This window comes from Mustelus asterias, chromosome 13 (genome assembly GCF_964213995.1).
Source record: "Mustelus asterias chromosome 13, sMusAst1.hap1.1, whole genome shotgun sequence".
In the NCBI taxonomy this organism is placed as follows: domain Eukaryota; kingdom Metazoa; phylum Chordata; class Chondrichthyes; order Carcharhiniformes; family Triakidae; genus Mustelus; species Mustelus asterias.
In genome coordinates, this window is record NC_135813.1 from 9,042,489 (window position 1) to 9,069,568 (window position 27,080).

General features: G+C 47.8%; 1 protein-coding gene across 1 annotated transcript in view; it reads right to left on the reverse strand.

Annotated features, from left to right (window-relative positions):
- dnm1b (dynamin 1b) overlaps positions 1–27,080 on the reverse strand; it is a 265,941-nt gene that overhangs the window by 159,616 nt on the left and 79,245 nt on the right. Inside the window, exons 3-9 of the mRNA XM_078227525.1 lie at positions 19,527–19,676; positions 15,267–15,470; positions 11,345–11,443; positions 8,251–8,411; positions 5,362–5,504; positions 3,411–3,546; positions 495–562 (exon numbers count right to left, since the gene is read on the reverse strand). Of these exons, the coding sequence (XP_078083651.1) occupies positions 495–562; positions 3,411–3,546; positions 5,362–5,504; positions 8,251–8,411; positions 11,345–11,443; positions 15,267–15,470; positions 19,527–19,676 (961 nt within the window). The remainder of the gene's footprint in view (positions 1–494; positions 563–3,410; positions 3,547–5,361; positions 5,505–8,250; positions 8,412–11,344; positions 11,444–15,266; positions 15,471–19,526; positions 19,677–27,080) is intronic.

Consider the following 27,080-nt stretch of genomic DNA (forward strand, 5'->3'; position numbering starts at 1 on the left):
CCTGGTGATTTTACCCTTTGCGGAGTTTGTTTACCCTCTGTCTTCTCCTGATGGGAGGGTCTGGCTAAACAAGTGCCAAATGGTTCCCCAAAAGGAAGGTGGGGGGGAAGAGATAAAGCAAATTGGGAGAGACAGTCACCCTGAGGTGTTCCTCCGTCCTCCTAGTAGGCGCTCTCAGAACGGTACTGCCACATGGCCAGGAGGGGTGAGTCTGTCACCCGGCCGTTCAACTACGGAGGAGTCAAGACAACTCAGAGTCATTTCAGGCCTTTGTTTCACAATCCTCCTCACATCCCAATCCAATACCAGGTTTAGGAGATTCCGAAGGTTAACATTCCCTTCTTTGGGGGGAATGAGTAGAGACGGGGGTGTCTTGTTGGATGGGGAAGGAGAGAGGAAAGGTGGAAGTCTCCTGTTGGGTGCCAACAGGAGATATTCAATATACGTGAAAGTCAATGGAGTTCGATAGTCTCAAAGCTCTGACAGATACATGCCTGATTCCATGGATGTTCTTGATGGCGTAACTAATCTCCCGTCGCAGCTCCTTCTCATCAAACTCCATCTGTCACAGAAGAAAAATCACATGAGGATGTTCTTAATGGGGCCGTTCACACAGCGAGCAAGAATCCCAACTCCAATTGTAACCACAATCTCTCCCCTGGTACCGAGAATAGCGTTACAGAAAAGCAATATTGCCCTTGATACTCTCCCATGCATGACATGATAATTATAATGTCCAGATACACAAGAGAAGGGCATCAAATACCTGGAGTACTTGTAGATAGAGACCGCTGGCACATGGTTGGGGGAGCTATGTAGAAGGTAAGCATATGCATCCTATAAATAAACCTATCATTGAGAAAAGGATTGGCATCTAGTTTCACTCTTCAACATCTAGTTTGGGATCTAATTAACACTACATGTCATCAGGATCATCTCATTCATCGACCGAACATTTCATCGTGGGGTGGGGTGACACCTAGAAATTTTACTTGCGTACTTTTACTCTGTACTGAAGCCTCTCCAAGAATCCTACACTCCAGGAAGGATTGGACTTGTTTTTTTTAGGAAGCCTTCTGAGGTTAAATTCCAGAATCATTTTACCTGGTGTTCCTCTTTAAGGTGACCTGACACACAGCACTAATGATGGATGGGTTGCACCATCTGGAACTGGAATGGCACAAACTAACTTCGTCTGATATCACTACATCAATGGAGAAATACCCATTCCATCAGTGCTAACCCTCTCACCTTTCCAGATATATCACAGCTTGGTATGGCTCCTGCTCCCACCAAGGCCGCAAGAAAATACAAAGGCAGCCCAGGCAAACCAGCCTCCCATCCATTGACTCTGTCTACACTTCCCGCTGCCTCAGGAAAGCAGCCAGCATAATCAAGGAACCCACGCATCCCAGACATTCTCTTTTCCCCCTTCTTCCGTCGGGAAAAAGATACAAAAGTCTGAGGTCACGTACCAACCGACTCAAGAGCAGCTTCTTTCCTGCTGCCATCAGACTTTTGAATGGACCTACCCTGCATTAAGTTGATCTTTCTCTACACCCTAGCTATGACTGTAACATCACATTCTGCACCCTCTCCTTTCCTTCTCTATGAACTGTATGCTTTGTCTGTATAGATTTAGGCCATAGGTTTAAGGTGAGAGGGGAGAGGTAATAAAGTGTCCAGTGGGGCAATTTTTTCGCACAGAGGGTGGTGAGTGTCTGGAACAAGCTGCCAGGGGTAGTAGTAGAGGCGAGTACAATTTTGTCTTTTAAAAACATTGAGACAGTTACATCGGTAAAATGGGTATAGAGGGATATGGGCCAAATGCGGGCAATTGGGATTAGCTTAGGGGTTTAAAAAAGGCGGCATGGACAAGTTGGGCCGAATGGCCTGTTTCCATGCTGTAAACCTCTATGAAGGGAATTAAGAGTTATGGGGAGCGGGCGGGTAAGCGGAATGAAACCACTATCAGATCAGCCATGATCTTATTGAATGGCGGGGCAGGCTCGAGGGGCTAGATGGCCTACTCCTGCTCCTATTTCTTATGTTCTTATGTTCTTATTATGACCCTATAGTGTGCAAGAAACAATACTTTTCACTGTATCCCAATATATGTGATGATAATAAATCAAATTTAAAAAAAAAATTAAATCATTGGGTCAACTATCACCCAGGTTGCTGGTTTAATCTGCTGCCTAATCTGTTAGGCAGGTTATGAGGGAATTTCACAGTGCAGTGTCCTGACTGATGAAGCTAGTAGTGTAGCAGGCAACTGAAACAGACCCAGAGACAAAGATGACTCATTCTGCTTGTGAGGTAATGCACTTTGGAAGCTCTAATACAGATGAGAAATATACAGTAAATGACAGAACCCTTAAGGGTATTAATAGCCAGAGGGATCTGGGTGTACAGGTACACAGGTCACTGAAAGTGGCAACACAGGTAGAGAAGGTAGTCAAGAAGGCATACGGCATGCTTACCTTCATCGGCCTGGGCACTGAGTTTAAAAATTGGCAAGTCATGTTGCAGCTTTATGGACTCTTAGTTAGGCCACACTTGGAATATAGTGTTCAATTCTGGTCGCCACACTACCAGAAGGATGTGGAGGCTTGGGAGAGGGTACAGAAAAGATTTACCAGTATGTTGCCTGGTATGGAGGACATTAACTATGAGGAGAGGTTGGAGAAACTTGGTTTGTTCTCACTGGAATGACGGAGGTTGAGGGGCGACCTGATAGAAGTCTACAAGATTATGAGGGGCATGGACAGAGTGGATAGTCAGAAGCTTTTTCCCAGGGTGGAAGAGTCAATTACTAGGGGGCATAGGTTTAAGGTGCGAGGGGCAAGGTTTAAAGGAGATGTACAAGGCAAGTTTTTTACGCAGAGGGTGGTGGGTGCCTGGAATTTGCTGCTGGGGGAGGTAGTGGAAGCGGATACGACAGTGACTTTTAAGGGGTGTCTTAACAAATGCATGAATAGGATGGGAATAGAGGGATATGGTCCCTGGAGGGGTAGGGAGTTTTAGTTCAGATGAGCAGCATGGTTGGCAGGCTTGGAGGGCCGAAGGGCCTGTTCCTGTGCTGTAATTTTCTTTGTACTTTGTGGTTTCTGTTGAATTAATAACCCGTTAATATGGAGTTCACAGGGTCAAGGTCAGTTGCTAGGACTCCGATTCAATCACTTCAGCTGACACGTTGTCTGACAGCATCACAGGGGCCTCAGTGTATATGGTGACCAGTAGACATGTTAATGGCATTCCTTCACCAACCCAGACTCTAGCCTATTGGCTTCCAAAACTCTCATTTAATATTTTCAACACATGGAAGCAGCAGGGATTCAGTGTAACGTCAGCGACAGTCAACTGTTCCAAACCAAACATCTGCAAGGAGGTGCCGTGCTTCCGGTTACCTTGACGAGTTCGAAGGGGAATCTCTCGTGGAAGATGCGGTTGATTCTCGCACCGCCCGACAGCTCGTAGGTGTCAATCTGATCCCCCGAACCTTCGATGCGCTTCTCAAAATCCACAGAAAATTGTTGAACCATCCTGCCAAAGAAGGGAGAGTTTCAAATCAACACGTCGGAACAGCAGAGGCCATTCAGCCTATCAAGCCCTGGACTGCATTCAGTTCCATCATGGTTGGATCTGCATCTCAACTGATCTTACCACACTTCAGCTCCTTATCCCGTGATATCCTTACTTAACACAGAACTGTTCATCTCTACCTGTTTCAATCCTGCTGGGCCGGTGAACTTGGCAAGAGGCCTGAATTGGGGTTTGCGCCAGGAGTTATATAGTTTCCGATGCTCCTGCCACCTGGCATGATCAGAATCTCACCCAGAAAGGGCGAGAACCTGATACAAACTCATCAGCATTGATTCTAATCTCATTAGCGAGCTTAGAATTAAAAGCAGCGGCTTCCCGGTACGCTCCCGTCCCCACAGCGGGAAGTCACCAAAATGCCAATACCTACAGGTATTCAAAAGCTGGGCCCAGGTGTCATGGACTCCGTGAGGGTGCAGGAAGGTTGGTACCGCTCAGCACTCACCTCCAGGGTGTTCCTGGGCAAAGCATTGCTGCCAGTGTGCAGAGGGGGATCCTTCAAGGGAGGTGGAGGTTGTGGGGCTTGGGCAGGACTGGAGGAGTTCAGGTGGGGGGGCCTCTCCTGGTATGGGGGGGGTCACGTGTCCAGTCTTCTCTCTGTAATTTTTTTAAGTTTTGAACTATCTCCCCAATGTCAATTTTAAACAGCAGCCAAGTTGCAGGGACTCGTCTTCTCTCTAGCTTTTAAAAGATTTGAAGTGCTCTGTTCACATTCTAATTCACTCCTCATTAACGTTTACAACCCCTTTGACTAGCTGCTGCCAGCTCCTGCAAAGAAGGGATTATCATTGTTTATTTCCACAACACCTCACGGTCCATCAACTCTGAAATGCTTCCGCAAAAGCACAGCTGTTCAGTCTGACTTCATTGTTTTCAAAGGGGATTTCTTCTACTCTGAAGTGCTTCATAGAATGTGCAGGTGTACAGTCTTAGTTCATTCGTTTAAAGGGGTTTTTTTTTCTAACTCTTACGCCTGATCAGCGTGCTTTTACTGGAGGCTGGTTCTAAACAATCCAAACAACTGGCACTAATCAGATAAGAAAGTGCAAGGGTTCCTCAATGAGGACCCCTCGCAGCCGCTGTTGAATTCTCTGGATAGATGTCATGACCATGCTGGTGGGCATGGAGACTATTGTAGCCCCTGGGTGGTTGGGGAAATGGCTGGAGAGTGCTCTGACACTTTTCCTGGCACGCTGGCAGTGCCAGGTTAGAACTGTCAGGGTGCCGGGGGCGGTCCCAGATTGGCAATGCCAAGAGGCAGGGCCTGAACGGGGGGACCTTTGGTCAGCGTATAGTGGGGTGTCACTCACTTGGGGAGGGGGGCTGCTGGTACCAGTGATTGCGTGGGGAGGTGGGGGGGGGGGGGGGTATGGGCGGGGGGGGGGGGGGGGGGCGGTGTTGGCTGATGCCAGAGACTGGGAGAGGGGTATCTGAAACTGGTGATTGAGGGGGATGGGGAGGTCTGGTACTGGTGATCTGGATAGAAAGGGATCCTGATGCCAGGGAATGGGGGTGGTATTTGCCATCAAGTAGGAGTGTGTCGCGTCATTCTGAGAATGGGACACCCCAATCTCTGAGGAGCCAGTTTTGCCAGCATCTTTAGGTCCCGCACATCTCACCCGCAATTCATCCTCGAATCCGCCTTCAATGAGCGTGCCCTTACTCTGCGATAATCCCCTTACCTCAGGAAGCAAGAAAAAAATCTCCCATGGAGAGTCTCCCCTGTTGCTAACGGTACGTCCCGTGAAGACTACTTACTGTAGCAAGGCCTTGGTTTTCCTGGATGGATCGTCAGGTCGGAAGTTCTTGTATTCCTCCACTTCTTTCTCGATGGAGAGCAGCTGGCTTTGTAGCTTATTGCGGAGGGCAGGCAGTGTGTCCCTGATATGGTTTGTCAATTGCTGTTAAAGACAGGGGCAGAGGGAAGCAAAGAGTATAATTAATGCCGAGATTAGGCCGACACTTGTGTTAAAGCCTCTGCCACTCAGGTCTGACACACTGGGCAAGATGTCAACACCCTATGTCGTGTGTGCTAAGAGTCTCCCAGCATTAATTTTCTACACGTCGCTGAGTTAGTGACTAGACCGAAGGTTCGCTGTCCAATTGAAGCCCTCTCTGCAATTTTAATAGAAGCTTGAAATTAAAAAATTCCCACAGAGGCCAGTCACCATCATGGGAGGGGTGGGGTGGGGAGGTGTCGGGGTGGATCCTCCTGGCTGCAGCTATGGCCAGGGAGGTAGGGAGGGAGCAAGGACCTCAAAACCTGCCTGGAGCTGCTTGTTGCTGAATATCTGGGAGCCGACAGTCGGCCATTAACTCCCCTACATTGGTCATAGAATCCCTACAGTGCAGGAGGCCATTTGGCCCATCGAGTCTGCACCAACCACAATCTCATCCAGGCCCTATCCCCATAACCCCATGCATTTACCCTAGCTAGTCCCCCTGACACTAAGGAGCAATTTACCATGGTCAATCCATCTAACCCGCACATCTTTCGGACTGTGGGAGGAAACTGGAGCACCCGGAGGAAACCCACGCAGACACGGGGAGAATGTGCAAACTCCACATGTGCAGACAGTGACCCAAGCCGGGAATCGAACCCGGGTCCCTGGCACTGTGAGGCAGCAGTGCTGACCACTATGCCACCGTGCCACCGTGGTCACTGCCACTCAAGGACGGGCAAGTCTTCAGCCGCCGACTCCCGCCTCTGAGAAAATGTCAGTGGCACAAATCTCTGCGCCTGCCCGTCTCAGTGCGACGGAGCTGAAAATGGCGCCCATTGTCAATGAACTTCATTCAAAATTTGTTTTCTGCACTCCCCAGCCTTGCCAGCTCTGATTGGACGTACTGCTGGGGTTTCATCACATGTCATGCTGGTTTTAACCATCCCATCAGTCACACTGACATTTCTGTAACACCCTCACCCTCTACTCCCTCACTGCAACCATACACAATATTTTCAGAACTTAATCAGATTTCCAAAGAACATTAAAGAAGGCAGACTTTTCCAATGTTCCAATTAATTTTCCCCCATTTTTGTTTCCAGCAGCGTCGAGGATATTCAGTTTTTAATCCCTAAAAACTCCAGGGCAATCCAGCAGTGTTGGCAACCCGACAACCCCTTGTGTCATTGAGGGGACATACCAGGCCTACAGCTCCTCCCAGGTGATTTAGGTGTCGTTCTTTCAATCTAGTCTACTGTATTCACTACCCACAATGTGTTCATAGAATCCTGACAGTGTAGAAGAGGCCATTTGGCCCATCGAGTCTGCACCGACTTTCTGACAGAGTATCTTACCCAGCCCTATCCCCTGCCTTATCCCTGTAATCCATTTACCATGTCCAATCCATCTAATCCATCGCATCCTGGGACATTAAGGGGCAATTTAGCATGGCCAATCCACCTAACCTGCACATCTTTGGAGTGTGGGAGGAAACTGGAGCACCCGGAGGAAACCCACGCAGACACGGGGAGAACGTGCAGACTCCGCACAGACAACAGTGGCCATTTCTACACTGGGGAGACCAAATGCAAAATTGGGTGATGGCTTTGCAGAACACCTCTGTCCAGTCCACTAGCATGACCCAGTTTCTGGTATGCTATCATTTTAATTCCCCACCTTGCTCTCACGCTGATATCTCTGTCCTTGCCCTGCTGCACTGTTCCAGTGAGGCTCAACGCAAGCCTCAGGAACAGCCCCTCATCTCCCGACTCAGCGCGCGTTGCAGCCTTTCAGACTCAACATGGAGTCCAACAACTTCAGATCATAATCCCGGTTCCATTTGGTTTCCTTTTGCTCGTTTCAGCTTCTTTCCTTCAGCCCTTCCTTGGGGGGAGACGGTGGTGCAATGGTATTTTGGCTGGACTAGTAATCCAGAGACCATGGGCAATGCTCTGGGGACCCGAGTTCAAATCCCACCACGGCAGATGGTGAAATTTGAATTCAATAAAATCTGGAATTAAGAGTCTACTGATGACCATGAAACAGTCATCGATTGTTGTAAAAACCCATCGGGTTCACTGACGCACTTTAGAGAAGGAAATCTGCCGTCCTTTCCCTGGCTGACATGTGACTCCAATGTTGTTGACTCTTAAATGCCCTCAGGGACGGGAAGTAAAGATTGGCCCAGCCAGTGACACCCACATCCCATGGACAAATTTTAAAAAGTCAGCAGCAGATCACCTCTCAGCGCATCTTTTTTTTCTTTTCTTGTTCCATCACCTTTGGCCCTGGACGTCCAACTGGCCGTTCATCCAATCTCTGTCTTTACCCTGTCACAGGTCTTCCCTTTAACTTTGTTAAAAACCCGTTACATCTCTAACTTTTCCCAGTTCTGATGAGCGCTCACAGACCTGAAACATTGGCCAGAATTCTTCGATCTTGCCTGCGGCTGGGATTTTCCAACCTCGCCCGAGGCTGGGATTTTCCAGACTTGCTGAGCAGGTTCAGCTGAGTGACAAATTGTCCGTTCTCGCTGGCAGTAGCAGTGGGGCAGACGGGATCGGAGAATTCCAGCTGTTTGCTCTGCTTCTCTCTCCGCAGATGCTGCCACAACCTGCTGAGTATTTCCAGCATTTTTTGCTTTTTTATTTCAGGCCAATAACTAACAGCCTGCCAATTGGCAAACAGGTGAAGTTGGCATTACCTGGTTGAGGACCTTCTGGAGGTACGGTGTCCCCATGCGATCAGCCATGTGCCGGTAAGCTGGGTGCGAAAGGAAGAATTTCCTCTCAGCAGCTAGGGCCGCCTGAATATCCTTTCTCCCATCAATGTCCTTCTGACTTCTGTTTACGACACCAATGTAACCTTCAGAAAAACAGAAACAGAGCAGGGAGTCAAAGCCAGACCAGACTTCTTGTACCACACCCACTATATATCAACGTTTGTGGCTACTTTCCCCTACCTTCCTTTCACTGAGTGAAACTTTAACTCAATGGTAAAGGTCCCACCTCAAAACCAGAAGATCAACAGTTCAGACTCTGTTCCAGAACTCCCTGGAAACCAGAGCTCTGGCTCCCAATTCTAGATTGATGACCTGGGGATATTTGTGTTTGGTGGATGCATCGTCCCTGCCCCTCATCATGCCGTTTGTGAAAGGGCATAACAACCCTCCCGTCTTATAGGACCAACTGCCCTATTGACTGGTATGAAGATGACCATGGAAAGGGTGTTTACATCGTGACCTGTCAGAGTGTCTTCGAGAATTGCACACTGCCCTCCCAGAGGAGATCCTGGAGAAACCAGAACAAAAACCACTTGGTCTTCCTGAACCATGGCTCAGGGAGAGATAGCCAATTGAGTGAACTTCTGCCACTAAGGCCCCCTTAAGACTCATTAGAACAGATGAAGGAAGGGTGGTTTATTCGCTGACAAGGAGTCAGTTTAGCTCAGTTGGTTGGACAGCTGATTTGTTTGAGTGACATCAACAATGCGGGTTCAATTCCCATACCAGCTGAAGTTATTCATGAAGGCCCCGTCTTCTCAACCTTGCCCCTTGCCTGAGGTATAGTGATCCTCAGGGTAAATCACCACCAGTCACAGCTTATGGTCATCTGGGACTATGTCAACTTTGTTCTTTTTTTCTATTAATTTGTGGGACATGGGCATCGCTGGCTGGCCAGTATTTATTGCCCATCCCTAGTTGCCCTTGGAAGGTCAGCCACATTGCTGTGGCTCTGGAGGTACATTTAGGCCAGACCATGTAAGGATGGCAGATTTCCTTCCTAAAGGACAGCCCTCAGGCAACTAGGCAACTCAACATGGAACATGGGCAAAAAATGCTGGCCAGCCAGAGACGCCCATGTCCCATGAATGAAGAAGAAAAGTCTCAACAAAAAGCAAAGAACCCCCCTCCTCCTCCACTGAGACATGTCTCAGTACTAACCGCCAACAGCCCTGTTGACCAATTCCAGCCTTCTCTGTAATGCATTGCAGCTAAGCCATTTCTGACAATTCTCCATTTCCCAGAGCCCTCGGAGTATAAACCATTCCGCCACCCTGCACCTGTTTATGACAAGCTAGCATTTGGAAATAGGATCGCAAGGTGCTTTTGATGAGGGGCAGTTGAATCTGTGTCAACCTCCAGCCAGATGGCTCACGTGTTGTAACAGATGCTATTCACAGCTAGCTGAGGCAGGAAGGTGATGCAGTGTCTGACAGAGACCGGGACTGGAATCACAGCCATATTTCAGACGGGTCATTTCAAGTCAAGGAAAATCATTACCCACTTGTGAGAGATTACAGTCAATGATTGTTTTTTATTCAGACTGAGACACATGAGACCAAAAATAAGAGTTAGAAAAGATTAGAGAAATCTAAGTGGCACCAAGAGGGGCTACAGGAAATCAGGAGTCAACATTAGATTTGATCCATTTCTGCAAATGCACACTTCAGAACACAAATAATGGGGGAGATCCTTTTGGGCTCAGATCAAACTGAGGATCAAGTGTAAGAATGGGAATGGGGGGTTCTCTGGCCACCCCGCGGTGTGCTTCTCGGCAGCAGGAGGTGGCGCATTGTTCGCTGGTGGTGGGATCTTCTGGTCCTGCCACTGCCGATGATTCCATCCCATGCCGCCAAGAAATGAGGTGGGGGGGGGGCACCATCAACGGGAACTTCACAATCAGGGAATTCCACCCCAGATGCATGTCTGTCCTTGTCTTTGTAAGGACCATTGTGACCTCATTGTACCTTTAAGAGTTTTTTTTAAATCATGCTCTCTGCAGCTCACAGCCTCAGCTGATGTCATTGTTGCCGAGTTGGCTGGAGAGGTATTTTTATTGCTATTTAAATGGGGTTTGTTTATTTTTACTCTGGGATATTTATGACCCTGCGTTGTGAGGAGGAAGAATGTTTGCAGGTCAGGTGACAGGAGCGCTTTCATTTTCAGTTCTGAGCTGCAGGGTTTCGTTTTAGAAGGGACATCAAGCTGTTAAGAAGTCTCTCTCTCTCTCAATGGTTTTGGAAATTCTGCTGGTTAGCTGAAAGCAAGGCTTCTTGCCTTCCTGGAGTAGAGATTCTGCTGTTGGTGGCTTGACCAGAGTCTCTCCCTAGAACATAGAACATTACAGCGCAGTACAGGCCCTTCGGCCCTCGATGTTGCGCCGACCAGTGGAACCAATCTCAAGCCCCTCCCTGGTGTTCCAGAAAGCTGTTCTGACTTCAAACTGTTCTGGGTGCAAAAAGAGGACTGCTAGAACTTACAACACAGAGTTTTCAATTCTCCAACCAAAGGCCTTGGTTCCAGTCTACGTGAGCTTTAGTCTTTATTGTGTTAATTGTCGATGGAAGGTTTTTATTGTTTGATTGGAACATTTTAGATATATTTGTTAAGGGTTATACATTAACGTGGTTGTTTTGGTTTCGTTTGTAATTAGTAAAAGTTATTGCTAATTTTCTTTCTATATTCTTAAATAAACTTTGTTTGATAAAAGCTCCCTAGTGGGTCACTTGAATCATACCTGAAATGAAACATCTCATGCTTATTCTAGCCAAATTCAAATAGCAAAACCTATCATCCAGGCGGACTTCATAAAACACTTTGGAGTTTCTGACCTGAATGATAACACCAGGAATTGGATTCAATTTGATTTTGGATTGGATTTTGGAACAAGCAAGGAGACGGATTAGGGGCTAGCTCTGCCCACTCTGCGCATTGGCTTTGTAACTCTTGAGAAAGAAATAAAAGTTAAAAAAAGAAATTGGGGGAGTTCTGAAAACAAAAATCTTGTGACATTTACCTCGTCTAAGGGGTAACAGTTTGTTTTCCAAGATGTCGCGAGCGTCTGTTCCTTCGTCCATCAGATCCAGCTTAGTGATGACCCCAATTGTACGCAGACCTGGAGAAGAAAGAAGACTTTTCAGTGAAAAAATACTGGTGCCCTGCAGGGGGAGCTGCAGGACTCAACCCCATGAACTTGGAGCTCCTGCTCCCCACACAATGGCGCCTGGCCCTGCATCTACCCGTCTAACTCTACTTGCCCTCTCATCACACACAAAGTTGCTTATCGCCATCATAGGGAAGGGGCAGGTGTGGAGGGAAGGAGGAGAGAAATAATCAGAGTCCCAGTCCCCCCTTAGCTACTCTTGTCCACCTCCTAGTGGCCGGGTTATGGAGTGGCGCCTGTAGAGAATCAGGAGAGGTCCCAGGTCTCAGGCTTATTCTTTCGGCTGGGAAAGGAAATAACACAAATAATGTGTTGCAAAAATAATCCAGAAATGGGCCCTAATCTGCTAAAGGGCAGCTTTGGGTTCCCTTGGTTACATTCCCATAGAACCAAAGAATGCCTACTGTGCAGAAGGAGGCCATTTGGTCCATCAAGTCTGCACCGACTGTCCGAAAGAGTCCACCCCTCCCTGCCCTATCCCCATAACCCCACATGTTTACCATGGCTAATCCACCAAACCTACATATCCCTGGTCACTTAAGGGCAATTTAGCATGTCCAATCCATCTAACCTACACATTTGGGGTGGCGCGGTGGCACAGTGGTTAGCACCGTTGCCTCACAGCACCAGGAACCCGAGTTCAATTCTGGCCTTGGGTCACTGCCTGTGTGGAGTTTGCACATTCTCCCCGTGTCTGCGTGGGTTTCCTCCGGGTGCTCCGGTTTCCTCCCACAGTCCAAAGATGTGCAGGTTAGGTTGATTGGGCATGCTAAATCGACCCTAGTGTCAGGGGGATTAGCGAGGGTAAATAGGTGGGGTACAGGAATAGGACCTGGATGGGATTGTGGTTGGTGCAGACTCAATGGGCTGAATGGCCTCCTTCTGCACTGCAGAGATTTTATGATTCTATGATCTTAAGACACTAAGGGACAATTTAGCATGGGCAATCGACCTAACCTTCATATCTTAGGACACTAAGGGGCAATTTAGCATGGCCAATCAACCTAACCTGTGCATCTTTGGAGTGTGGGAGGAAACTGGAGCACCTGGAGGAAACCCACGCAGACACGGGGAGAACGTGCAGACTCCGCACGGACAGTCACCCGAGGCCGGAATCAAACCCGGATCCCTGGCGTTGTGAGGTAGCAGTACTAACCACTGTGCCACCCATGTGAAGCTGACGTCACCATGTTGTAAATGTAGGCATAATGATCCTCAGTTAATCACCAGATGAAAAACATATTTCTTAATTACTGCATGAAACTGAAGAATATTGCTGAATTGCTAAGTTGCAATCAGTGAGTGCAGTGAGATGAATTGCAGCATTGCGCCTACCAAACAACTCAGGCGTGTTGGTGCCCTGTTCATTGCACCATCTGTCCCCAGCTCTCACACACACTATGAATTCCTTCCTCTCCCTCCCACAATCTGGATTAAATAAATCCAGAGAGACATGGGTTGCTTTGCAAAAAATAAAATAAAAAGCACAAGCTGAAGCTCTTCCAAAATTCAAACACTTGCCGTGTCCAAACGAAGGCGTATGGAGGCAAATCTCAAAAGCCATAGGGACAGCAAGAGGCCATTCAGCCCATCGGAACTGTTCCACCATTGAGTAAAATCAGGGCTGAACTGCAACCCAACTCCATATACCCATCTTTTCCCCAAATCCATAATATCAATGATTAGTGCGGCACGGTGGCACAGTGGTTAGCACTGCTGCCTCACAGCGCCAGGGACCCGGCTTTCGATTCCCGGCTTGGATCACCGTCTACGTGGAATCTGCATGTTCTCCCCGTGTCTGCGTGGGTTTCCTCCGGGTGCTCCGGTTTCCTCCCGCAGTCCAAAGATGTGCGGGTTAGATGGATTGGCCGTGCTAAAGTTGCCCCTTAGTGTCAGGGGGACGAGCAGGGTAAATACATGGGGTTATGGGGATATGGCCTGGATGGAATTGTGGTCAGTGCAGACTTGATGGGCCAAATGGCCTCCTTCTGCACTGTAGGGATTCTACGATTGACAAAAATGCTTCAATTGTTGTTTCCAGAATAGTGTTGAAACTTTCTGAGTGTGTTTCCTAATTTTATTCCAGAAAGATTTGGCCCAAACTTTCAGACTGCTCCCCCCAGTTATAGGCACTCCGACCAATGGAAATGGTTTCTCTCTCTCGCTATCACTCTCTCCCATCTCAAATAACAGGGAATACAACCCCGGATTGTGTGAGCTCTCGTAATTTAACCCTTGGGGTCCAGGTATCTGTTCTGGTTGAGTGAAGAATGCTGCCTGGACTGATTGGCAAGGTGACAGAATTCCAAAAGTGAGAGATGGAATCATCTCAAAAAATGGTGAAACACAGACATCGTGGCACGGTGGCACAGTGGTTAGCACTGCTGCCTCACAGCGCCCGGGTTCGATTCCCGGCTTGGGTCACTGTCTGAGCAGAGTCTGCATGTTCTCCCCGTGTCTGCGTGGGTTTCTTCCAGGTGCTCCCGCTTCCTCTGAAAGACGTGCTGGTTAGTACATGGCCGTGCTAAATTCTCCCTCAGTGTACCCGAACAGGCGCTGGAGTGTGGCGGTTAGGGGATTTTCACAGTAACTTCATTGCAGTGTTAATGTAAGCCTACTTGCGACTAATAAATAAACTTTAACTTTTACTTTCCATCGCTGAGACCTGGATTGCAAACGCCTTGAACATAGACTGGAGCAATGTCAAAAGAAGAAATGGGCACATGCAATATCCACAAACATGCTGGGGCGGCACGGTGGCACAATGGTTAGCACTGCTGCCCCACAGTGCCAGGGACCTGGGTTCAATTCCCGGCTTGGGTCTTTGTCTACGCGGAGTCTGCACGTTCTCCCCATGTCTGCGTGGGTTTCCTCCGGGTGCTCTGGTTTCCTCCCACAGTCCGAAGATGAAGAACAAAGAAAAGTACGGCACAGGAACAGGCCCTCCAAGCCCGGGCCAATCATGATGCCCAAATTAAACTTTAAAAAAAACATTCTGCCCTTACTCAATCCGTACCCCTCTATTCCTCCCCAATTCTTTCCCCCATCCAGAGGCCTCTTAAATGTTGCTACTGTGCCTGCTTCCACCATCTCCTCTGGCAGCGCGTTCCAGGCACCCACCATCCTCTGCGTAAAAAACATCCCCCTCCTCACATCTCATGCACCAGACGTGCTGGTTAGGGCGCATTGGCCATACTAAATTCTCCCTCAGTGTACCCGAACAGGCGCCGGAGTGTGGCGACTAGGGGATTTCCACAGTAACTTCATTGCGGTGTTAATGTAAGCCTACTTGTGATACGAACAAATAAATTTAAACCTTAGAATCATGTCCCCCAAAATACGGGCAGCAGCCATCAACTCTTCCATCGGGAATAGGATACAAAAGTCTGAGGACACGTATGAACCGACTCAAGAACAGCTTCTTCCCTGCTGCCATCAGACTTTTGAATGGGTCGACCTCGCATTAAGTTGATCTTTCTCTACACTCTAACTACAACGGTAACACTACATTCTGCACCTCTTATTTGCCTTCTCTATGAACGGTATGCTTTGTATAGCACGTAAGAAACAATACTTTTCACTGTATACTAATACATGTGACAATAATAAATCAAATCAAAAATGCTGGAATTGTGATGAAATCTAAACGATGAGAATGGAGCTGTTCCATCTTTCACCCTCCATTCTGGGTTTTCCAGCAGCTCACTGGCAACAACCTTTTGTCGAGTTGAGTTCTAAACAGCATAGGGGTTGTGTCTAAAGGATGGCGCAGTACCTTGAGGGTCAACCTCTTTGGCTATCTTCAGGGCGTCAGAGTTGGCCAGGTCAGTGTTGGCGGGGGACACCGCTAAGACCAGGCAGTTCTCCTTGGTGACGAATTGCATGAGCATGTCTCGGATCTGGAACTCTATGTCGACCGGTTGGTCACCCACTGCCACCTTGGTCATTCCAGGGAGGTCAATCAAGGTCAGGTTAAGGACTGAAAAAGAGAAGAGACAAATGAGTTTATAGCTTTACAGCGTCTTGATATCACGGGCTGGAATTTTACCGGCCCACTTGCCAAAGGAACCGGAGTAGGCATGGGGTGGCACATGGGAAGGTCCACTGACCTTCGGGCGGGGTTTTAGGGTTTCAGGACAAGCAAGGCCATAAAATCCCGCCCCCTGATAACATTCAAACCAAACAAGGAGGTGAAGGTTGACAAATTTGGCAATAATGTAGCTCATTTATATTTCAGCCAAGACATTGATAGTAAGGGATAGGGACTGCAACATTGGGCAAGATTGTACCATTTAAATTTAAGATTATGTCGAACTATTTGCAATTTTCCCACTTGGACACAGAGGCTTGAATGATCTCAGCTCTATGTTGATTAGCTACAAGGGCGAAGGGTTAGTAATATGATGCGGAAAAACACCGGGAACATAAGAACTCGGAGCAGGAGTGGGAAATTCAATCCCTCCAGCCTGCTCCGCCATTCAATACCATCATAGCTGATCTCATCCCAGCCTCAACTCCACCTTCCTGCCTGTTCACCATAGCCCCTCAACTCCTTACTGATGAAAAATCTGCCCAACTCTTCCTTACATTTACTCCAAGTCCCAGCATCCACCGTGTTCTGGGGTAATGAATTCCACAGACTCACCAACCTTTGTGGGAAGTAGTTTCTCCTCATCTCGGTTTTAAATCTGCTACCCCTTATCCTAAAACTGCCCGACAAGTGGAAACATCCTCTCCATGTCTACTTTGTCAATCCCTCTTATCAGTTTCAACACCTCAATTAGATCTCATCTCATTCTTCTAAACTCCAGCAAGTTATCGGCCTAAACTGCTCAATCTCCCTCTGTAAGACAAACCGCTCATCTCTGGAATCAATCTAGTGAACCTCCTCTGAACCACCTCCAATGCCACCACATCCCTCCTCAAATAAGGGGACCAAAACTGTACACAATATTCTAAGTGCAGTTTCATGGGTGCTTTGTACAGTGATGTGGAATTGCCAGTGTTGGACTGGGATAGGCACAGTAGTCTCACAACACCAGGTTAAAGTCCAACAGGTTTATTTGGTAGCACGAGCTTTCGGAACGTTGCCCCTTCTTCAGGCGAGTGCCCGAGACTCGCCTAATGAAGGAGCAGCGCTCCAAAAGCTCGTGCTACCAAATAAACCTGTTGGACTTTAACCTGGTGTTGTGAGTCTACTTACTGTGCTTTGTACAGTAGCAGCAACACTTCACTACATCTATATTCTATTCCTTCGGCAATAAATGGCAAGATTCCATTTGCCTTTCTGATTACCTGCTGTACCTGCATACTAGTTTTCTGCGATTCATGCATGAGGACACCCAGATCCCTCTGCACCGAAGCACTCTGAAGTCTCCTGCCATTTGGGTAATAGGATAATTAGGATGAGGAGCCCAATGTCTTTCTGATGCCAGGGCTTATTACCATTGGCAGGAGCCTCTGCAACATTGCCTACCTGGCAGCCAGATTAGGCAATGAGTTGCCATTGAAGAGTTACCTCCCACCCTGCCAGCACTTTGTCCCCAAAGAGATCACCGCTCTTGGAGAGAATTCCAAGCCAGGTTGTGAAGAAGACTAAGACAGTTTGGTGGAGACTGTTTATTGAAGAGTTTACTTTGCCACTCTGACACAATCTCCCTCTGGAGTGTGCTGGCTGACTCTATATACACATCCGAGTATAACTAACTAATCGATAGCCAACACCTGTTAACCTTATTACCTTCAACTACGAGGTATTTAACATCCATCAACAAAACCTGTTGGATACTAACAGCTACCAAATGGGGAGAGCCCATTGGTATGTTGATGGTGGTGTTCATTTATGGCCACTCCATGGTCCACAGAGGAGCACTCCCAGCTGCAATGGCCACCCTCCAGCCCCACGTCTACACTGCCACCAGCAGAAGATCACCCCACCCTAATCACAGGGGCCTCCCCTGGTGGCGCTGTGCCACCATCCTCAATTGGAAGGCCGCCTATTAGTTGGGTGCTCTGGTAAAATGCTCACGAGCTCAGGGTGAGCTTGTAGTTTTGTCCCAGCAGTGGGGACTTCCTACTATCCAACAAAATTCAGTCCAGAAAGTGTGGTTAGAAGTGATTAAAAACAATCCATTCTGTATGGATGTTAGGGGGCGGCACGTCGGCACAGTGGTTAGCACTGCTGCCTCACAGCTCCAGAGACCCGGGTTTGATTCCAGCCTTGGGTCACCGTCTGTGTGGAGTTTGCACGTTCTCCTTGTGTCTGCGTGGGTTTCCTCCGGGTGCTCCGATTTCCTCCCAGTCTCAAGATGTACGGGTTAGGTGGATTGCTCGTGCTAAATTGACCCCAGTGTCAGGGGGATTATCAGGGAAATTTTGTGGGGTTACGGGGATAGGGCCTGGGGTGGGATTGTGGTCGGTGCAGACTCGATGGGCCGAATGGCCTCTTTCTGTACTGTAGGGTTTCTGTGATTCTGTGATATCTAAGCGGGAAACCTCCAGGTGGTGGTGTTCCCAGGTATTTGCTGCCCCTTTCCTTTTAGATGGCAGTGGTCGTGGGTTTGGAAGGTGCTGTCTAAGGAGCCTTGGTTAGCTGTTTATGGTTGGGGCAGCAATCAAGTGGGTTGCTTTGTCTTGGATGGTGTTGAGCTTCTTGAGTGTTGCTGGAGCTGCATTCATCCAGGCAAGTGGAGAATATTCCATCACACTCCTGACTTGTGCCTTGTAGATGGTGGGCAGGCTTTGGGGAGTCGGGAGGTGAGTTACTCTCCACAGAATTCCCAGACTCTGACTTGCTCTGGCAGCCACGGTATTTATATGGCTGGTCCAGTTCAGTTTCTGGTCGATGGTAACCCCCCCCAGGATGTTGATAGTGGGGGATTCAGCGATGGTAATGCCATTGAATGTCAAGGGGCGATGGTTAGATCCTCTCCTGTTGGAGATGGTCATTGCCTGGTGCTAGTGTGGTGTGGAATATCACTTATCAGCCCAAGCCTGATGTTGTCCAGGTCTTGCTGCATGATCTTGTTTATAACAACTAGGATATGAAATTGGCAATTCCACTACAAAAACAGGAATCTAATGTTATATTACACCTCATGAAGTATTCGCTTGTTAAGAATTTGTGTGTAACGTGGATGATCCTTGAACTCACTATTGAATTGCAATAACACCCTGAGGTCATTTACTAATGATTGAGAGTAGACTGATGGGGCGGTAATTGGCTGGGTTGGATTTGTCCTGTTTTTTGTGAACAGGGCATACCTGGGCAATTTTCCATATGTCATGGCATCCAGTGTTACAGCTGTACTGGACCAGCTTGGCTAGGGGTGTGGCAAGTTCTGGAGCCAGTTCCTTCCTATCAACTATCCAGTTAGTCCCACATCCACTCTTCCTTGTGCCTGCTGATCTTAACACCAAAACTGTGAGGGAGCCATTTAAAGGTGTAGGATTGAATCATAGAATCCTACAGTGCAGAAGGAGGCCATTTGGCCCATCAAGTCTCTGCACCGACCACAATCCCACCCAGGCCCTATCCCCATAACCGCATGCATTTACCCTAGCTAGTCCCCCTGACACTAAGTGGCAATTTAGCATGGCCAATCCACCTAACCCACACATCTTTGGAGTGTGGGAGGAAACCGGAGCACCCGGAGGAAACCCACGCAGACACGGGGAGAACGTGCAGACTCCACACAGACAGTGACCCAAGCCATCACACTCCTGATTTATACCTTGTAGATGGTGAATAGGCTTTGGGAAGTCAGGAAGTGAGTTACTGACTTGATCTTGCAGCCACAGTATCTATAGGGCTAGCACTATAATCGAATCCGGGTCCCTGGCGCTGTGAGGCAGCAGTGCTAACCACTGTGCCACCATGCCGCCCCAAATTGGATGATAACTTGGGCTCTGTTTCAGCATCACGGAGTTCTGGAAAGAGGCGTTACTTCTCCAGAATGACCCCTCCTTAGTTTAGCAGTCTCACAATTTCCACAGCACGAAGTCTCTCTCCCTCTCTCTCCGCAGCCACACTTACCGTTTGGTGAATAGACTCGGAGGTTGATTGGAATAGACGAGATGCCCTTGTTGCTGCCAGTCACCCGGTCCGTTTCCTGCTCGATTTCCTGCCGCACTTCATCAAAGTCTACGAACTTCTTCCCTTTGCAATGTAAAAACTCTGCATATTCTACAGATTAAAAACAAATAAATAAGTCATGCATCAAGCTGGCACAAAGAGGCAGAACAATCCCGGAGATTCACTGTTACTCCTTTGGTTTCACAGAAATTTTCCCCATAGTTTTTCCCTGCTGAAAATTTGTGGGAAAATCACAGCAAGCCTCTGCAATCTTTTCCAATGCCCACAGCAGGGGGAGGCGATGGCCTAGTGGTATTATTGCTGGATTGTTAATCCAGAAACTCAGCTAATGTTCTGGGGACCTGGGTTCGAATCCCGTCACGGCAGATGGTGGAATTTGAATTCAATTTTTAAAAATCTGGAATTAAGAATCCACTGATGACCCATTGTTGATTGTTGGGAAACCCATCTGCTTCACTAATGTCCCTTTAGGGAAGGAAATCTGCCGTCCTTACCCGGTCTGGCCTACATGTGATTCCAGACCCACCGCAATGTGGTTGACTCTCAAATGCCCTCCAAGGACAACTAGGGATGGGCAATAAATGCTGGCCCAGTCGGTGATACCCGTGTCCCGTGAATTTAAAAAAAACTCGGGTCTGCACACTTTCTCGCTGGGATCTCATTTAACGGTATCTTGGCTAAATTCCCACTCTAGGCCAACCACGGCGCCATAACTGCTGTCCAGACTGGTATCCACATGGGTCAATAGCTTTAGACTGTCTAAATTAGCTGTGGCTTTGAGTCCTACGTTAAACTCCACACCATACAAACAGCTAGTAGATAATATTACATTATTTTACATGTGGCTTAGCGAGAGCTTAGCCCAGTCCATCACACAAACCAGCCTCCCATCCATTGACTCTGTCTACACTTCCCGCTGCCTCGGCAAAGCAGCCAGCATAATCAAGGACCCCACGCACCCCGGACATTCTCTCTTCCACCTTCTTCCGTCGGGAAAAAGATACAAAAGTCTGAGGTCACGTACCGACCGATTCAAGAACAGCTTCTTCCCTGCTGCCATCAAAATTTTGAATGGACCTACCTCGCATTAAGTTGATCTTTCTCTACACCCGAGCTATGACTGTAACACTACGTTCTGCATTCTCTCGTTTCCTTCTCTATGAATGGTATGTTTTGTCTGTATACCGCGGAAGAAAGAATACTTTTCACTGTATGCTAATACATGTGACAATAATAAATCAAATCAAATCAAAATCAAAATCAAAAGAGAGAAGCTCTTTTCTCGAGAAAAGAGATGGCTGAAGGATGACCTTGGTACAGGTCTTTAAGATTATGAAAGTTCCTGATGAAGGAGCTTCCACTTGAGGCAGGGCGGGTGGGTGGGGAAGGAATCGAATCTCGGGGTCATAAATGCAAAGCGGTCACCCATAAACCCAATCGAGAATTCAGGAGAAGCGTCTCTATCCAGAGACAATGGGCGGAATTTTCCCTTCCAACCCGACGCATGATTCGTAACGGGTTGGAGGGAAAATTTGGCAGACCATTTTACAGGCCCGCTGACCTTGGGCGGGAATTTCCGGTCTTGGGGTGCGCTTGGCGGGAAAATCCTGCCCGGTGTTTGAGTGCGGAATTTATCCTCACAGGGAATGGTTAAGGTGAGTAGCATTGACGCATTTAAGGAAATGCTAAATAAGCACATGAGGGAGAAAGGAATAGAAGGATATGTTGATGGGATGTGAATGAGGGGCCAAGGGAACACAAAGGGGCTCGGGAGTCATTGTTCAAGATTCTCTTAAGTTTAACGTGCAGGTTCAATCGTTAGGAAGGCAAATGGAATGTTAGCGTTCATGTCGAGAGGGCTAGAATACGCAGACGCTGCGACAACGGATGAATGAACACCGCTCGACAATCACCAGGCAAGACTGTTCTCTTCCTGTTGGGGAACACTTCAGCGGTCACGGGCATTCAGCCTCTGATATTCGGGTAAGCGTTCTCCAAGGCGGCCTTCGCGACACACGACAGCGCAGAGTCGCTGAGCAGAAACTGATAGCCAAGTTCCACACACACGAGGACGGCCTCAACCGGGATATTGGGTTCATGTCACACTATTTGTAACTCCCACAGTTGCGTGGACCTGCAGAGTTTCACTGGCTGTCTTGTCTGGAGACAATACACATCTTTTTAGCCTGTCTTGATGCTCTCTCCACTCACATTGTTTCGTCTCTTAAAGACTTGATTAGTTGTAAGTATTTGCATTCCAACCATTATTCATGTAAATTGAGTCTGTGTCTTTATAAGCTCTGTTTGTGAACAGAATTCCCACTCACCTGAAGAAGGGGCTAAGAGCTCCGAAAGCTTGTGTGGCTTTTGCTACCAAATAAACCTGTTGGACATTAACCTGGTGTTGTTAAACTTCTTACCTAGAATACAAGAGCAGGGATGTACTTCTGAGCCTGTATAAGGCTCTGGTCAGACCCCATTTGGGGTATTGTGAGCAGTTTTGGGCCCCATATCGAAGGACGGATGTGCTGGAAGGGTCCAGAGGAAGTTCACAAGAATGAAGAGCTTGTCGTATGAGGAATGGCTGAGGACTCTGGGTCTGTACTTGTTCGAGTTTGGAAGGATGAGGGGGGATCTCCTTGAAACTTACAGAATACCGCGAGGCCTGCATAGAGTGGATGTGGAGAGGATGTTTCCACTCGTAGGAAAAACTAGAACCAGAGGGCACAACCTCAGGCTAAAGGGACGATCCTTTAAAACAGAGATGAGGAGGAATTTTTTCAGCCAGAGAGTGGTGAATCTGTGGAACTCTGCCACAGAAGGCTGTGGAGGCCAGGTCATTGAGTGTCTTTAAGACAGAGATAGATAGGTTCTTGATTAATAAGGGGATCAGGGGTTATGGGGAAAAGGCAGGAGAATGGGGATGAGAAAAGTATCAGCCATGATTGAATGGTGGAGCAGACTCGATGGGCCGAGTGGCCTAATTCTGCTCCTATGTCTTATGGTCTTTTGGGGAGCACAAAGACTCATGTAAGCTTTGGTCCAAATGGCACATAGCTGTAAATTCTATGTTCTAACAGAACACAAGTTAGTGCACTTCGATTGTAAGAGTGTTAATGTTGCAATCCTGTCACATTGTAAGTGAGAGCAACTGTTACTAACTGAGGAAAGATGAGGGCATTATTCTTAACTATATGTAAGAACCGGTTTCCACCTCTGTGCGGATGAAGGAATAGGGAGTCTGTGCTTATGTTCTCTGGGTTTTGTGAATAAACCCATGTTAAAGAAAGATTTGCCCCAGATTCATCCTTTGCTCAGTAAATGAGCAGTGAATAATTTTGTTTTATTCATTCATGAGACATGGGTGTCGCTGGCTGGGCCAGCATTTCTTGCCCATCCCTAGTTGCCCTTGAGAAGGTGGTGGTGAGCTGCCTTCTTGAAACACTGCAATGGGTTGACCCACAATGCCATTAGGGACTTGAAGTTTTGAATAATGAGAGGTTGGATAGGCTGGGACTTCATTCCCTGGAGTGCAGTAGGATGAGGTGTGACCTCATAGAGGTTTATAAAATCATGAGGGGCATAGATAAGGTGAATAGCCAAGGTCTTCTCCCCAGGGTAGGGGAGTCCAGAATTAGAGGGCATAGGTTTAAGATAAGTGGGGAAAGATTTAAAAGGGGCCTGAGGTGCAACTTTTTCATACAGAGGGTGAGCTGTCAGAGGAGGTGGTAGAGACGGGTACAAGAACAGCATTTAAAAGACATTTGGACATGTACATGGATGGGAAAGGTTTAGAGGGATATGGGCCAAACACAGGCAAACAGACTAGTTCAGTTTAGGAAACTAGTTGTCATGGACGGGTTGGGCCGAAAGGCCTGTTTCCGTGCTCGTCTATGCCGACCAGCTTTCCTACAGTGCAGAAGGAGGCCATTCGGCCCATCAAGCCTGCACCAGCAACAATCCCACCCAGCCCGTAACCCCCCTGGACACCACGAGGCAATTTAGCACAGCCAATCCACCATCTTTGGACTGTGGGAGGAAACCGGAGTACCCGGAGGAAACCCACACAGACACTCGGAGAACGTGCAAACTCCACACAGACAGTGACCCAAAGTCAGAATCGAACCTGGGTCTCTGGCACAGTGAGGCAGCAGTGCTAACCACTGTGCCACCGTGCTTAACAAAAAAATTATCGCTGGGTCCCCTGAGTCCTGAAATTATCCTCTGAAATGGGCAAGCAAGCCACTCAGTTCTTAGGCAATGAGAGATGGGCAATAAATGTTGGCCCAGTCAGTGACGCCCACCTCCCATCAACAGAGAGGTAATAATAGACCCAGTCCTTCCACATCTGTAAGTGAGACTAGGGTCTAGTCAAAAAGAAAAAGGAAGCATTTGTCAAAGCTCGGAGGCTGGGAACACATGAGGCAAGTGTGGAATCCAAGAAAAGTAGAAAGAAACTTAAGCAAGACGTGAGAAGGGCTAAAAGGGGTCATGAAAAAGCATTGGCAAGCAGGATTAAGGAAAATCCCAAGGCTTTTTATACATACGTAAAGAGCAAGAGGGGAGCCAGGGAGAGGGTTGGCCCACTCAAGGACAAGGGAGGGAATCTATGCGTGGAGCCAGAGGAAATGGGCGAGGTATTAAACGAGTACTTTGCACCAGTATTCACCAAAGAGAAGGACTTGGATGATGAGTCTGGGAAAGGATGTGTAGATAGTTTGAGTCATGTTGAGATCAAAAAGGAGGTGGTATTGGGGTTCTTGAGAAACATTAAGGTAGACAAGTCCCCAGGGCCTGATGGGATATGCCCCAGAATACTGAGAGAGACAAGGGAAGGAATTGCTGAGGCCTTGACAGAAATCTTTGTATCCTCACTGGCTACAGGGGAGCTCCCAGAGGATTGGAGAATAGCCAATGTTGTTCCTTTGTTTAAGAAGGGTAGCAAGAATAATCCAGGTAATTACAGGCCGGTGAGCCTTACATCAGTGGTAGGGAAATTATTGGAGAGGATTCTTCAAAACAAGATTTATTCCCACTTGGAAATAAGTGGACATATTAGTGAGAGGCAACATGGTTTTGTGAAGGGGAGGTCGTGTCTCACGAACCTGATCGAGTTTTTCGAGGAAGTGACGAAGATGATTGATGAGGGAGGGTAAGGCAGTGGATGTTGTCTACATGGACAACAAGGTCCCTCATGGCAGACTGGTGCAGAAGGTGAAGTCGCATGGGATCAGAGGTGAGCTGGCAAGGTGGATACAAAACTGGCTCGGTCAAAGAAGATAGAGGGTAGCAGTGGAAGGGTGCGTTTCTGAATGGAGGGCTGTGACAAGTGGTGTTTCTCATGGATCAATGCTGGGATCTTTGCTGTTTGTAATATATATAAATGATTTGGAGGAAAATGTGACTGGATTGATGAGTAAGTTTGCGGACGACACAAAGGTTGGTGGATTTGTGGATAGCGATGAAGACCATCAGAGGATACAGCAGGATATAGATCAGTTGGAGACTTGGGCGGAGAGATGGCAGATGGAGTTTAATCCAGACAAATGTGAGGTAATGCATTTTGGAAGCTCGAATACAGATAGGAAATATACGGTAAATGGCAGAACCCTTAAGAGTATTGATAGACAAAGGGATCTGGGTGTACAGGTACACAGGTCACTGAAAGTGGCAGTGCAGGTGGAGAAGGTAGTCAAGAAGGCATACGGCATGCTTGCCTTCATCGGCCGGGGTATTGAGTTTAAAAATTGGCAAGTCATGTTGCAGCTTTATAGGACCTTAGTTAGGCCATACTTGGAATATGGTGTTCAATTCTGGTCGTCACACTAACAGAAGGATGTGGAGGCTTTGGAGAGGGCACAGAAAAGATTTACCAGGATGTTGCCTGGTATGGAGGGCATTAGCTTTGAGGAGGGGTTGGAAAAACTTGGTTTGTTCTCACTGAAGCGACGGAGATTGAGGGGAGACCTGATAGAAGTCTACAAGATTATGAGGGGCATGGACAGAGTGGATAGTCAGAAGCTTTTTCCCAGGGTGGAAGAGTCAATTACTAGGGGGCACAGGTTTAAGTTGCGAGGGGCAAGGTTTAAAGGAGATGTACGAGGCAGAATTTTTACACAGAGAGTAGTGGGTGCCTGGGACTCGTTGCCGGGGGAGGTAGTGAAATCGGATATGGTAGTGACTTTTAAGGGGCGGCTTGACAAGTACATGAATAGGATGGGAATAGAGCGATATGGTCCCCGGAAGGGTCGGGGTTTTAGTTAAGTCAGGCAGCATGGTCAGTGCAGGCTTGGAGGGCCGAAGGGCCTGTTCCTGTGCTGTAATTTTCTTTGTGCTTTGTTCTTTGGAGCATGTGTTGCTATGGTAGTGGGAGTCAGACTTCAAGACTTTGTGGAAGTCACAAATGGAAGAGAAGCGGGAGTCAGTGAACTGACTGGAGAGGGTAACATTATCACACTGAGGTGGGGAACTACAAAGGAAGCAACAATGCACCATTTGGAGAATTCCGTGTGTTCCCAATTTTTTTTTATTCATTCATGGGACATGGACATCGCTGGCTGGCCAGCATTTATTGCCCATCCCTTAGGTTAATGACGTCAATCAGGCCATTGAAGTTGGCCTATTGGAATATGAACTCCCTAGTTAAGGGGGCAATTGATGGGCCAATCAGGGAGACTTTATTTTGTACATAACCGGGAGTGTCAGTTCCTCTGGCACTCCCAAAGGTGGACTGCTGACTGATAACACTCTGTGTACTGCTGTTGGAATAGTAAATAAAGGGATTTTAGTGAAGGGACTACTGCCTCTGTGAACTTATTACACCTAGTTGCCCTTGAGACGATGATGGTGAGCTGCCTTCTTGAATCGCTGCAGTCCATGTGCTGTGGGTTGACCCACAATGCCGTTAGGGAGGGAATTCCAGGATTTTGACCCAGCGACTGCGAAGGAACAACGATATATTTCCAAGTCAGGACGGTGAGTGACTTGGAGGGGAACTTGCAGGTGGTGGCGTTCCCATGTATCTGCTGCCCTTGTCCTTCGAGATGGAAGTGATCATGGATTTGGAAGGTGCTGTCTAAGGATCTTTGGTGAATTACTTAACAAATTTCTAGAATTTATCCTGGAATTTATCCTGCTCTTGGCTTCTGCTGATTACTGACTCACATCTCAGTAACTCATGAGTTGTCGATTTGAATTTTCCACATCCCTGCTCACTTTCGTACACATTAATATGGAAAATCCTGGATTGGAGAAGACAGAAGTGGAAAATTCCAGTCACCGTGCGGGAAAGGGGAGCACAGCGATCGTGTTACTGGACTGGTAATCCAGAGGCTGAGACCAACAAGTTCAAATCCCACCACGGCAGCTGGAGGAACTTAAATTCAGTTAATTAAACAAATCTGGAGTAAAAAGCTAGTCTCGGTAACGATGGCCAGAAAACTATCAAGTTGTTGCGAAAACCCATCTGGCGTTTAGGGAAGGAAATCTGCCAAC